Here is a 15,198-nt window from a genome sequence, read left to right as displayed (position 1 = left end):
AAAAAAAAAAAAAAAAGAAAATGTGGCACATAACATCATGGAATACTATGTAGCCATAAAAAAGGATGAATTCGTGTCCTTTGTAGGGACATGAATGCAGCTGGAAACCATTATTCTCAGCAAACTATCACAAGAACAGAAAACCAAACACCACATGTTCTCACTCATAGGTGGGAATTGAACAATGAGATCACTTGGACACAGGAAGGGGAACATCACACACCAGGGCCTATTATGTGGAGGGGGGTGGGGGAGGGATGGCATTGGGAGTTATAACTGATGTAAATGACGAGTTGATGGGTGCTGACAAGTTGATGGGTGCAGCACACCAACATGGCACATGTATACATATGTAACAAACCTGCACGTTGTGGATGTGTACCCTAGAACTTAAAGTATAAAAAAAGAAAAAAAAAAGAAAGAAGTACATAGTAAGCATGAAATGTCAGCAAAGTAAGACTGATTAAAGAAGAAGGAGAACCAGAAGAGTGGAGTGTTAAGAAGACAAAATTAACTAAGTACTATTCACTGATGACTGACAAAGAATAAATGTTATTATAGGTCATTTATTAGGTATGTTTAAAGACAAAAGGAATAGTATCAGTGGATTCAAGAAGTACCACAAGAAAGAAGTGATAGCAGGAATGCATTTCTTGATGAGAATGAAAGTATATAAAAACAGATGAGGCCGGGCGCGGTGGCTCAAGCCTGTAATCCCAGCACTTTGGGAGGCCGAGACGGGCGGATCACGAGGTCAGGAGATCGAGACCATCCTGGCTAACACAGTGAAACCCCGTCTCTACTAAAAAATACAACAACAAAAAAAACTAGCCGGGTGAGGTGGCGGGCGCCTGTAGTCCCAGCTACTCGGGAGGCTGAGGCAGGAGAATGGCGTAAACCCGGGAGGCGGAGCTTGCAGTGAGCTGAGATCCGGCCACTGCACTCCAGCCTGGGCGACAGAGTGAGACTTGTCTCTAAAAAAAAAAAAAAAAAAAAAACAGATGAAGAAGAAGTCCTAGTGATTCTAATGCCCCCTCTAGTGAGATGCCCTAGAACACACAGAAGACAATTCTCACAAACAAAATGAGGTGTATCAAAATAACGACCAAGAAGGAAAAAAAAATGTTATTAATGTCGGGCTGAAAGTCAGGGCAGCAAATTATTTTAAAACTTAACCTTATATGAAATATAAATTTTAACATTTTACAAAATCATGTATTTCTACAGTATGGTTGCAAGTAAGTAAAAAACACATTAAAAATGAACAGTACATGCCAAAAGTTAACAGATAGATTCTGAATTCAAAAAAAAAATTTCCAAATCACCGAACTTTCAAACAATAAATTACCTTTACTTAAAAAGATTAACTGGAATAATAAAGTCATTTTCTCCAAAAACTTCTAATCATGAGTGCTAAAAACCACAAAACATCTTTTCCCTCTTTTATTATACTCTAAATAGAAATTAAAGAGCCGGGGTGGGGGGGTTCAGGGCACGCATCCCAAAATGGGGCATCTTGGCCTATTGAATATTTTAAGCTGTAGGAATTTGAGAAACAACATGTACAAGAAGAATTTTTCTGGCCTTCCCCTGAAGCAAGTCATAACACCCTCATGTGAGAGGTGCCCTCCCTATACCTAAACAATGGAGCATCTTTATCTCCATAGACACAGAGTAGAATTTGAATGAACAGGCTTTGCTAAATTTCCCCCAATTTATTACACTTAGTTCACATCCCCTTTGTCCTATTATATTTCTCCATGACTTTTCCATCTTCATCACACCTGGCATAAAAACATTCAGGTTTAACCATTTCTTTGGGTCTTCATTTCCTTATAAAGGCTGCCATGTCACATAAAACATATTAAATACATTTGTATGCTTTTCTCTTGTTAATACATTTTGTTATAGGAGTCCCAGTTAATGAACCTAAGATGAGTAGAAGGAAAAGATATTTTTCCTAACCTTACAGAAGTTTAACCACCAGATTATCAATGATTGAATATTTAAGAATATAAAAAGCATATTATAAGCATACCAATAAAAGTATATCTGTAATAGTTATAAGAGGCTTAAAGCAACCCAAGGATTCAAGCATTTCATTCCTCTGCCAGAAGTCACCAGAATCAGTGAAGACAAATTCTGTGCACCTGTCAAAAAGAAACTATCCTTTTACAAATAGGACTTGTTTAAATTTATCATGCCTACGGCTAATAATGATGATACCCTGTTGAGAACTGAGATCACAATTTAGCTATCATCATCTAAACTTTAGTAAAACAAAATTTTAATTTAGTCTTAAGTAAACAGTTGTTAAATTTACTGACAATAATAGGAAATTACCAGTTGGTTTGAAATTAACACCTTCGTCCATCTTTATTAAGTCCAGGGATGATAAATCATTCAGATTCTTCAAACATAATTCTGTTTAATAATAGATAACACATTTTAATTTTAGTAAAATAGGAAAGTAGGGCAAAATAATTTATTATTAAATATGTTAAAGTTGTGTTATTACTGTGTAATTGTTCTAAAAGAACCATAGTCCCTAATTAAGCGGTAAGAAAAAGCTCATTTAAATAAAAAAGCTAACTAATACGCTAAAAATATTTTCTAAAAGTAACAAGAATACAAGTAATAAAAAGAACATTCAGTCAGTAGAAATAACACTTAAAACTAGGAGTTTTCAGTAATACATGATACACAGGTATTACCTCATTTAATCCTCAAAACATCACAATAAGGTAGACACTGATATTTTCATATATAGGTTAGGAAACTAAAAGAATAGAAGCTACGTAACTTGCTCCAGGTCAAAGTAACCACTTTGCTATCTGCCCTCCATTAAGGCAATGGTTTTCTTTTTCTTTTATTTTTTCTTTAAACTTCTATCAAAGATATATTAATATATGCACAAAGTATAAGAAGTCAAACAGTTCTGCAAAGATTATTCCAAAAACCACCAGTTCTCCCCCTCCTCCCTCTTTGCCACTTCCTTGAAGCAACAACTTTAACTGATGCTTTCAGGTGTTTACTTTTGTTTCTCTGACAGGAAGCAATGCTAGTTCATGCTCACTATTGATGGGGATCAGAGCAATTGTAGTGATCTGCTGCTTACAGTTCCTTCTCTGCCTCATGCTATACTCCAGGAGATACAGGATAGTTCAGAGCAGACAGTGGGAATACTGTAATAGTTCAATCCTAAATAGAGCAGCCACTCAAAAAAACACCCTTAGAGTTCTTCGGGAAATACTTTAGTTTAAGCAGCACTGTTTAGACAGCTTGATAGTGTTAAGTGTTTGGTTAAGTAAAGATTTTGAAGTCTTTTCTAATTTTCTTAATTACCCACTATTAAATCAGTTCATTACCCATTACCCGGTAAGTCAATGAAAAATGCTTACTTTACCACAAGCTGAGCATGATTCTAAGCTCTATGTTTACAGCAGTTAACAAGACAAGGTTTTTCTTTTTAGAACTTATATTTTATAGAAGAAAGCAGTCAACATACAAATAAATATACGGTTTCACGTATAAAAGAAACATAAGGCTAAGAACCTGTATAGAATGATTGTGTAGAATTTTAAATCTTTTAACTAAAGTTTATGTTTATTTCCTTTTCATTTTTTTCCTTTCTTTTCCTTCTTTCTTTTTTTTTTTTTGAGACAGGGTCTTACTCTGTTGCCCAGGCTAAAATACAGTGGCATGATCACAGCTCACTGCAGCCTCAACCTCCCAGACCCAAGCAATCTTCCCACCTCAGTCTCCCGAGTAGCTGGAACTACAGGCATGTACCACCACACCTGCTAATTTTTAAAAATAACTTTTTATAAAGGTGGGATCTCCCTTTGTTGTCCAGGCTGGTCTCAAACTCCTGACCTCAAGTGATCTGCCAACCTTGTCCTCCCAAAGGGATTACAGGCATGAACCACCATGCCCAACCTATATATATTTCTCATAAATGCTATATATTTTGATATAGAGTAAGGCTATCCTCACCCTAATTGTCAAAATAAACATATTACCTTTTCTAAAAACAAGGAAAACAACAATAACAACATTAGAATCATTTTGTCCTCCTCTCAGTAAAGGTGGATTTAAGTAAGATACCACAGGAAGACCTCTCTAAAAATTTAATATTTGAACAGAGACCTGAATAAAATGAAGGTGCATACCATGTGAAGTATGCAAGGAGTGTCCCAAAAATAGGGAACAAAATGTGCAAAGGACCTGATGTGGGAACAAGCTTGGTGTATTTAAGGAATAGCAAGAAGGCCAATTTGGTGAGAGTAGAATAAAAGAGACATAAAGTGACAAGAGATAGGCAGGGAGGTATCAAGCAGGATTTTCTGGGCTGTGGTGAAAATTTGTATTTTATTCTAAGAGTAATGGGGAAGCTATTAGAGTATACTGCGTAAGAAAGTATAAACAAGTTTAGGAAACAGCATATACTATGCTAACGATCCTTCCTGAGAGATTTAAGGCAGATCTCCAAGGATAATGGCAGCACTCAGAAAATGCTAACCCAAAGCATTTCGAACTCAGTAAGACTGAGAGGACCTCAGAAACAAGAAGGTCACTCTGACCTTTCCCTGCCTTTCTGTGTGAAACATGGTCACAAAGGAATTCTCTGACCTACTTTGTCTAAATTCTAAGACCCTCATTCCAGGGTATGGAATAGTCCTGTCTTATACCCATGGAATGGTCCTGTCTCATGCCCAGGAAGAAAGAATGCTACACAGAGAGGCCAAGAAGAATCTGAACAAACGGGCCTTGTTAAGTTCTGCCCAGTTTATTAACATTATATAATACCCTTTTTGTCCAGTCATGTTTCTCGACAACTATCCATTTTTTTTTTTTCATTAGGTTTGCTATAGAAACACAGTTTTCCTTGGGTCTTTGGGTCTTAATTTCTGAAGGCTCCCATGTTATATACAACTTTGATTAAATAAATTTGTTATGCTTTTCTCTTGTTAATCTGTCTTGTTACAGGAGTGTCAGCTGTGAACCTTGCAATGAATGAGGAAAAGATGTTACTATTTTTCTCTCCTACAATACCAAAACCTTAATATTCAGTTATATTTAGCTACTTTTGTTTATAAGGCAAAACTTTGCTAACCCTATAGTGACCAAAGATAAGGCAAATATGAGCTGTGATTCTGCTAATTTAACGAAAGATAAAACATTAAAGTTATCTGAATATAGCAATATACCTCTTGGACTGTCTAATTTCTTGAGTGCATTTGATCATTATTTTCAAAATATATGTTTAATTTTTAAAATCCCATTACAAAATTAATCAATACCTTGAAGATAACACAACTTATAATCTGTATTTCAACATGAATACAGCAGCATTATAAATATATGCTATTGGTTATGACCATGTTTTAACAACTTATTTATTCTTTAAGCAAGACAATTTTACTACTTTATCTTTATCTCTGCATTTTTATTTGCCACACATGTAATACAAGTAGAGAATAAATTTAAATTAGCTAAATATTTTTGGAGGATCTAACTTTTTTTCTTTTACCAAAGAGACAGTCTCAACACAATGAAAAGGTAGCAATTTCTAATCTGAATAAATGCCTAACAATATTTTATGTTTTAAAAAACAAGTAAGAAATACCAGTTGATTAACTAAATAACAAAGCTGAGGTTAGATAGGAATACATCTTTGGCACAGGTTGGGATATGAAGCCCATAATCAATCTAGGCTTCTATTTTTCAATTAAAATTAAGTAGAAAAGAAAAAATACATGTTGGGCATGGTCGCTCACACCTATAATCTCGGTACTTTGGGAGGCAGAGGTGGGAGGATCACTTGAGGCCAGGAGTTTGAGACCAGGTCGGCTGAAAAACACAGTGAGACTCCAAAAACTACAAAATTAACCAGTTGTGGTGGCTCATGCCTATAGTCCCAGCTACTCAGGAGGCTGTGTCAGGAGGATCATTTGAGCTCAAGAGTTCAAGGTTACAAGGAGCTATGATCACGCCACTGCATTACATCCTGGGTGATAGAGTAAGACTGTTTTTTAAAAAAGAAAAAATACAATGTGTATGTGTAGGCATATTTTCAAAGACTAGGGTGATGTTAGGAATAACAACCAAATAAACCAAGTTAACATATTATACAAAGAAAGATATTCTGACAGAATAAATTGATTAATTCAGCAAAAAAGTACATATGCCAAGCTTTTTGTGTGAAAAAGAAATAGTTCACATTATTTTTCTACAGATAAGTTTCCTTTTTAAAAAATGATTTACAAAAGCATATTCTTACTTTCACAATAACTGAACTTTTTCACTAAAATATATAGAATCTAATTTTTAGAATGAAATGCACCTAACCTTGTAATTTTGCTTCAATTCCATCTTTGTTCAATCCAGATGCAAAACCTGCACGTCATGAAAATTTACAAAAAGTAAAATAGAATTTAGTTCATCTTTACAGGCCCAGTTTATACACCAGTTAACTAGTGAAGAGTAGTCTAAGAAAAAAAAATCTCAGCTTATTGAGTTCAAACAAGGCTTAAATATCCATAGAAACAATGAACAGGAATATCATATTTTAACAAGAATTGTTTGGAATAAATTTCCAAATGTTTTACACATAGCAAATATCTGTCAAGTGTTTAATATCTTCTAACGAACTTTCATTGTAACATGAATGTTCCTATGAAAACATGTTTGGTAATACAAATATTTTGTACTATTCACTGAAGTTGAAACTACACATACCCTTTAACTCAGTAATTTCACTCCTAGGCACATACCCACAGATATACTATACATGTGTATCAAAATATATATATAAAAATGTTCACAGCAACATTATTTAAAATTAATAATTTCCTTTCATCAAAAGATTTATATTCATAGAAATGGAATCTTTTCAAGAATAGATAAAGCTAGCCTATGGTATATAAGTCACAATAGTATTGACTTCTGGGGGCAAATACTGACAGAAAAGGAGCACGAGGGAACATCTAGAAAATATTCTATATCTTAATCTGGGCTGTGGTTACATGTGTGTATATGTGTGTATAAACATACATATAAAACTTCATTGACCTGTACACCTCATATTTCTGCAGTTTACTATAAGTGATATTTCAATACAAAAAAGTAACTACAGAAAATAAAGTAACTATGAAAATGAAGGAATGAAAATTAAAACATGAAAGATATCAATATTCATACTTGATATTCATAAAAATACACAAGTATACACCCTGAAGGAAAGGCTGGAGAAACAAAATATGGCACTTTTGAACACTGCTGATAGGTATATGAGCTACTAAGGTAGAAATTTACCCAAATTTATAAATGCATATATCCCTTGACACAGGAATTTCATTTTTAGAGATTTGTCATACAGATAGATTCACACATGGAAAAAATGAAGGGATTTTTTGGCTGCATTGTTTGTAATAGCAAACAATTAGAAAAACCATAAATGTCCATCAATTGGGGATCATTTAAATAGGTGATACTTAAGTAAATGGAATATTATTTAGCTATTTAAAAAAAGCTTCCAGCCAGACATGGTGGCTCATAGCTATAATCCTAGCACTTTGGGAGGGTGAAGTGGGAGGATCGCTTGACCTCACAAGTTCGAGACCAGCCTGGGCAGCATAAGGAGGCTCTGCCTCTACAATTTTTTTTTTTTCAAAAGTTAGCCAGTGTGCTGGCATGGGCCTGCAGTACCAGCTACTCAGGTGGCTGAGGTGAGAAAATCACTTGAGCCCAGAAGGTTGAAGGTGCAGTAAGCTGTGATCACACCATTGGACTTCAGCCTGGGCAACAGAGCAACAGCCTGTCTCAAGAAAGCTTCCAAGACATACTAAAAAAAAAAAAAAAAAGAATGTGCAGAAGACTAAAATAATGGAGGTTTAAAAAAATATGCCCAAGACCAGGCACGGTGGCTCACGCCTGTAATCCCAGCACTTTGGGAGGCCAAGGCAGGTGGATCACTTGAGATAGGGAGTTCAAGACCAGCCTGGTCAACATGGTGAAGCGCCGTCTCTGCTAAAAATACAAAAAATTAGCCAGCCATGGTGGTGCATGCCTGTAATCCCAGCTACTCAGAAGGGTAAGGCAGAGAATTGCTTGAACCTGTGAGGTGGAAGTTGCAGTGAGCCAACACTGTGCCACTGCACTCCAGCCTGGGCAACCAAAGAGGCTATCTCAAAAAAAAAAAAAAAAAAAAAAAAAATGCCCACAAATTCTTTGATATTCTCCCCTCTGAGAGATGAACTTAATCCCTCTTGCCTTCATGTGACCAAGACTCAGTGACTTGTTTCTAAAAAACAGAATAAAGCAGAAGTAATGATGTGTGACTTCAGAGACAAAGATATAAAAAATCACTGCTGCTTCTGATTTAGTCTGTCTCTGTCTCTCTCTCTCTTTCTCCCCTGGATCATTCATCCTGAGAAAAGTCAGCTGCCATGCTATGAGGAAAGATCCACCTGGCAAAAGACTGAGGCCTACGAACAACTGTGAGAAACTGAGGCCTCTAACTTACAGCTCTGTGAGTGAGAGTACTTAGAAGTGAATCTTCAAGACCCAGAAAAGCCTTCAGATGACTGCAGCCCTAGCTGACATATCTTACAATCTGAAGAGAGCCTTTGACCCAGAGCCACTTAGCTTAGACACTCCCAGATTCCTAACCCACATAAGCTGTGCAAGATAATAAATTCTGGTTGTTTCTAGATGATTTGTTTTAGGGTAATTTGTTAAAAGGAATGGAAAATGAATACAATATTCCACCATTTGTGTTTAAATGGTGGAAAAATAAAATTACATTTTCTTATTTACATATGCAAAAAATATTATACAAAAAAGATATACCAATGATTACAGAACTAGGGGAGGGAAAGGGGAGAGATGGGAATTGAACAACTGTGTGGGTGGGGATATATATGGAAGAATTTTAGTTGTATATATTCCTTCACTTTATGATTTTTGAACTAAGTAAATGTATTACCTAGTTGAAACAGAAATTTTTTAAGTGATATGAATATTTATATAGATACTCTTTTAATATAGACTTATATTAATTACTCTTTGAGATATGAAAGTTTTGAACCTCTGTGCATTAGAATAATTCATTAAGTCAGGCTTTAATTTGGTATTCAACAACCCCAAGTTGAATGAATGAATGCAAAAACCCTCTGGAAGCCACATAACCAGATGTGGGTTAGCTTTAGAAGCAAGATGAAAACTGGCAGCAACAGTAGCACTATATACTTTCATTTCTTATAAATTGAAAAATAAACAGTAATAAACTCAGAAAGAGTAGTTGAACACTAAGTACATATAAAATTCAAAACTTTTTGTAACTTTAACTTATTTTCAATGATTTAGACATTTCTGTTATTTTTATTGGAGCTGAATTTTTTTCTACTAGATCTATTTTTAACAGTGCTGATTTCAAACCTTGTTGAAACACTAGAAGTAAAACAGATAAAAATTTCTCAGTTTGTCTGCTCTTGTCTCTAAATGTATTTGGGACTGTTGTTACTTTTTGTTTTGTTGTCTATTAGTTTCTATAATCTACCCTGTAACTTATTAGTAGAAATACAGACCTAGCTGGCTTGAAAAAATTACTACTTTTCCAAGTCAAAGTAACAAATCATAATGAGATGGATTTTTCAAGGCTCTGATATAAAGCAAAGTTGATCGTATTCGTTCCAAAGCAATATTCACATCCACAATGGTATGCAGTACTATCTCTGCATTTAAATGTTCAGTAAGATGTCTGTGCAAACTAATGAAAAAAAAAAAAACTTTGCATTACAAATATGCAGTTCAATGCCATAACTCTTAATTTTTAACTTTAATAATATATAATATACCCACTGCCACTTTACTAATTCATGAACTATAACTTAATTTCCAAAAGCATAAAAGAAAACCTTAAAAAGTCAGTTCAGCTTCTAAAAAGGCTTCAGATATATATCTCTACTCTATGGCTGTAGAAGACAGATTATTGCTTTAACAAAAGTTGAAGCATAAATTATATCCTACTTTCTTCAAAAGAGAATACATTAAATACCTTACTAATAGGTCCCAGATTTCCTCTATTATTAAAATAAGATGTGAAAATATTTCTCCTTTATTACAAACTAGTAATTATAAATTTATATAATTTCATATTTAAGTTATAATATCATAATTACTAAGGCTTTATTACAAATTAGGGTTTGTTATAAACAAGAATACATGCTTGCCAAGAACTACCACTAAATAAAACTACTAACTTTTAAAAAAAATTATTAAATTCCCTAAAGTGACACAAACTTTCTAGTTAAACTGTTGAAAATTTTACAGAAAATGGCCTTAAAAAAATCTCCAAACCAAATTTCCCTTTGATATTCTAAAAGGATAAGATAAGCTATATTAGCATTAGTATCTTTTTGGAACATTTTTTGTATTACCTGCTTTCTATAGTGTCTCTACAAACTAACATCTGAATGTACTTGTCTCTTGTGCTTAATCGAGTCATGATATCTGCAGTAGCTGTAGTGTCAAACTGGGGAAAAAACAAACAGAAATTTAGTGAAGAGCACATCTTGGTACCAGTCCTCTGCAATAACTCAAGACTTTCATTTTATATTAAACAGTCTCCTTGTCTGCAATAATACTTTGAAAAGGCCTTAAAAATACTCTCACTTTGTTAACCTAAAATTTAATTTAAAAGACTTCCAAGAGTATAGCTGTAAATATCACTTTGGTTTCAATGTAACATAATTTTGGCAATGATAAAATCAAAACAAACTCTGGTAACTGCATAAAAGTTGTAAGATTTGGTATAGTTTACATACAATCTGATTACTCTATGAAATTATAGAATTGTATAACATAATATTTACAAATGTTTTGAAAATATGCTCTTCCTGATGTTCCCATAATACCTACAAAACTGACTTATTCATGTATTTGTCAGAGTAGGGTATGTTTTGAAATGTATTTGGGCTGACTTTTGTCATAATGCCTGGGAACACTATTAGCATTTACTGCTAGGACCTAGGGATGTTACATGCTCTGTAATGTGACAGCTCTAAACAAGGAAAACCTGTTCCATCCAAAATGCTGAGTACCTCCATTCAGAATTAAAAAAAAAACAAAACAAACAAACAAAAAGTCATAATAAAAAAAAGACCTTTAACAGAATACCCATTCATAAACCCATCCCTTCATCAGCCAGTGCGAGCTTAGACAGAATGAAGGAAGTATGCCCCAGTTGGTGAGGCTTGTTTTACTTTTATTCCTCCATTAAAGGTAAATTTTCTCTACTATATTACTTTTAAGCCTGATATAATTATGACAGCTAATCAAAAAATACATTTTTTTTGTTTTTATTATGTTTTTAAGTATAAAAAGCAAAGTTACTGTCACTTACTTGAGGTCGACCAGCTCTACCAATCATCTGTAGAATATCTGTTTCACTGTACTCTTCAAACAGTCCTCCAGCATAATGCATTGTAGATTTTATAACTACTAGGTGAGCAGGCAAATTTACTCCCATAGCTAAAGTACTGGTAGTAACTGCATCAGATTAAGACATAGTAATTTTGAGCCATTTAACTTTATTGCTTCAGGAAGACTTTTTAATAAAAGACATTCTTATAAAGGTAATAAAAACTCATATATAAGAAATTTAGAAAGGAAAAAAGAACATTACAATCTAAAATAGTAACACACTTAAATCCAAAAACCTATTAAATTCTTGTTTTTCAAATTACACTATGTTCAATAATATGATAAAGAACTAAACATTGCCAAAGAATTTACTGTAACATCTACATGCATAGGCAACCACTTAATTTTATATTCTCAGAAGAAAAGCAGAAACAAGCAGAATACTTGAGCTTTTCCATTTTTCCTCTGAAAAATAATTTTCCAAAATATTTTAGAGTATCCACAAGAAATACGTTTTACTTACAAAGAACTGGTAAATCTCCAACAGTAAAAGCTCCCTCAACTACTTTTCTATCTGACAGCTCCATACCAGCATGATGATAAGCAGCACCATCTTTTAAGATATCTGTAATAGAAATATATCAGCTGTTACTATTAATATTTCATCAATAATTGGCACCTTTCATCTGTATGTGAAAATGCTATTCAAAAATTATCTCGAAACCTACCTCTCAGTTTTGAATCTCTTATGGAATATGCATACTTCTGTAACCTATTTAAAAATACCATAAAATTATTGAGTTACTCCCAGTAACATTAAAGAACTCTGAAACAGTTTATTATTTTAAAACTTAGATGTATCAAAAAATTTCACAATATCATTATCTGAAAACTATTTTTAAGAAGTAGAAAATACCCAACTTTCATATTCAAAAGTCCCTAAACTTATGAGCTATCATATTAAAGCTCACTTTTAAGCGAAGAATTTAGAAAACTCACTTTCCCCAAGAAAACAACATAATTGGTGATTAACAAGTCAGAATATAAGTCTACTCTCAAAATTCGCCTAAAAAAATTGTAAGAAGTAACAATTTTGAAAACTACTATATCACTGGTAAGTAAGCACAACAAACAAACAAACAAACAAAAAAACCCCATGGAAATAAACAATAGTTGTTTCCAGTGCTCTGAGACATGGCATTTAAAAAAACTGTTACAAGAAGCAAAGAAGGTCATAATTTAATGATAAAGGGGTCAATTCATCAAGAGCACATAAGAATTGTAAAAATATAAACACCCAACACTGAAGCATCAAAATATATAAAACATTATTAAAGGACATGAAGAGTGAGATGGACAGCAATAAAATAACAGTAGGGGTCTTCAATATCCCACTTTCAATAACAATAGATTAACCAGACAGAAGGTTAACAAAGAAATACTGGACTTGAATTCTCCTTTGAGTCAAATGGACCTAACAGACAAATCAGAACTTTGCATTCAATAGCAGCAGAATGTATATGCTTTTCTAGTGCATATGAAACATTCTACAGGACAGATCATACATTAAGCCACAAAATTAGATTTAACTATTATTAATTAATCTAAATTCAAGACAAATGAAATCATATGTAGTATCATTTCTGACCACAACAATATGAAACTAGAAATCAATAACAGGAAAAATCTTGAAAAAAATCACAAGTATGTGGAAACTAAACAACATGCTCCTTAACAATCAATGGTCCAAGAAACCAAAAGGGAAATTTAAAAATATCTTGAGACAAGAAACAATGGAAAGACAACATACCAAAACCTATGAGATGTGGCAAAAGTGATTCTAAGAGGAAATTTTTTTTTTTTTTTTTGAGATGGAGTTTCACTTTTGTGACCTAGGCTGGAGTGCAATGGCACGATCTCAGCTCACTGCAACCTATGCCTCCCAGGTTCAAGCAATTCTCCTGCCTCAGCCTCCTGAGTAGCTGGGATTACAGGCATGTGCCACCACACCTGGCTAATTTTGTGTTTTTAGTAGAGACATGATTTCCCCATATTGGTCAGGTTGGTCTTGAACTCATGAGGAAATTTTAAGCATTAAGTATCTACATGAAAAAAGAAGATATTAAATAGACAGCCTAACATTATACCTACAGGAGTGAGCAAAAGAACAAACTAAATGCAAAGTTAGCAAAAGAAAGGAAATAATAAAGATCCGAACAGAAATAAATCAAATAGAGAACAACCAAAAAAACACAGAAAATGATCAATAAAACCAAGACTTGGTTCTTTGAAAAAATAAAATAAATAAACATCTAGCTAGACTAAGAAAAAAAAAAAAAAAAGAAGAACCAAATAAAACAAAAAATGAAATTGGAGAAGTTACAACAGATGCCTCAGAAATTAAAGAGATCATAAGAGACTATTATGAACAATTATATATTAATACTAACAAATTGGATAACATATAGGAAATGGACAAACTCCTGGAAAAATATAACCTGCTAAGTTTGAATCAGGAAGAAACAGAAAGCTTAAATAGACCAATAACACATAATGAGATCAAAGTAGTAACGAAAAATCTTCCAACAAGGAAAAGCCCAGAACCAGATAGGCATCACAACTGAATTCTACCAAACATTCAAAGAAGAATCACTACCAAAACTTCATAAACTATTCCAAAAAATACAGCTAGAGGGAATACTTCCAAACATATTTTGTGAGGCCACTATCACTTTGATACCTACGTCACATAAAGACACTACAAGAAAACTACAGGCCAGTATCTCTGATGAATATTGACGCAAAAATCCTCAATATAATGTAAGCAAACTCAATTCAACAACACAACAAAAAGGATTATACATCATGGTCAAGTGGATTTATTCCTGGCAAGCAAGGCTGGTTTAATACATGCAAATCAACCACTGTGATATATCATATTAACAGAATGAAAGATAAAAAACACAAGATCATCTCAATTGGTGCAGAAAAAGCATTTGATAAGTTCAACATCCTTTCTTGATAAAATCTCTTAACACGCAGGCATATAAGGAAAACTTCTCAACTAACGTTAACAAAGGTCATTTATGAAAAGTCCACAGCCAACATCACAATGAATGGGGAACAACTGAAAGCTTTTCCACTAAGACACAGTACAAGGCAGGGATGCCCACTCTCACCACTTCTGTCCAACATAGTACTGGAAGTACTAGCAAGAGCAATCAGATAAGAAAAAAATAAATAAAAGGAACTCAAATTTGAAGGGAAGAAGTAAAATTATCTTTATTTTCAGACAACATTATCTTACATGTAAAAAAACTCAGACTCATTAAAACCTGTTAGAACTAATAATTCAGTAAAGGTGCAGGATTCAAAATCAATATACAGAGATTAGTAGCATTTTAAACCACAAATAATAATTTAACTGAAAAAGAAATCTAGAAAACAATCCCAGTTATGATAGCATCAAAAAATAAAATGCTTAGGAATAAGTTTAATTAAGGAGGTAAAAGATCTGTACACTGAAAGCTATCAAACAATGGTGACAGAAATTCAAGACAAAAATAAATGGAAAGATATCCTGTGTTGATGGATTGAAAGAATTAATATTGTTAAAATGTCCATACTACCCAAAGAAGTACAGATTCAATACAATCCCTATCAAAATTCCAATGGCATCCTTCACAGAAACAGAAAAAAAAAAAAATCATAAAATTAGTACGGAACCACAATAAACCCTGGATAGTAACAGCAAAACTGAGAAGGAAAAGA

The 15,198-nt window shown here is 33.5% G+C and overlaps 1 protein-coding gene across 1 annotated transcript in view; it reads right to left on the bottom strand.

Annotated features, from left to right (window-relative positions):
- LOC111528091 (probable ATP-dependent DNA helicase HFM1) overlaps nucleotides 1–12,216 on the bottom strand; it is a 187,990-nt gene extending 175,774 nt beyond the window's left edge. Inside the window, 7 exon segments of the mRNA XM_031935750.1 lie at nucleotides 2,344–2,424; nucleotides 6,352–6,400; nucleotides 9,640–9,772; nucleotides 10,443–10,537; nucleotides 11,408–11,553; nucleotides 11,951–12,052; nucleotides 12,156–12,216. Coding sequence (XP_031791610.1) covers nucleotides 2,344–2,424; nucleotides 6,352–6,400; nucleotides 9,640–9,772; nucleotides 10,443–10,537; nucleotides 11,408–11,553; nucleotides 11,951–12,052; nucleotides 12,156–12,216 — 667 coding nt within the window.
- Nucleotides 12,217–15,198: the final 2,982 nt, after the last annotated feature.

Source organism: Piliocolobus tephrosceles, chromosome 1 (genome assembly GCF_002776525.5).
Source record: "Piliocolobus tephrosceles isolate RC106 chromosome 1, ASM277652v3, whole genome shotgun sequence".
Taxonomy (NCBI): domain Eukaryota; kingdom Metazoa; phylum Chordata; class Mammalia; order Primates; family Cercopithecidae; genus Piliocolobus; species Piliocolobus tephrosceles.
The sequence above is the reverse complement of the archived record's forward strand: the minus strand, read 5'-3'. Positions and strand labels throughout refer to the sequence as shown.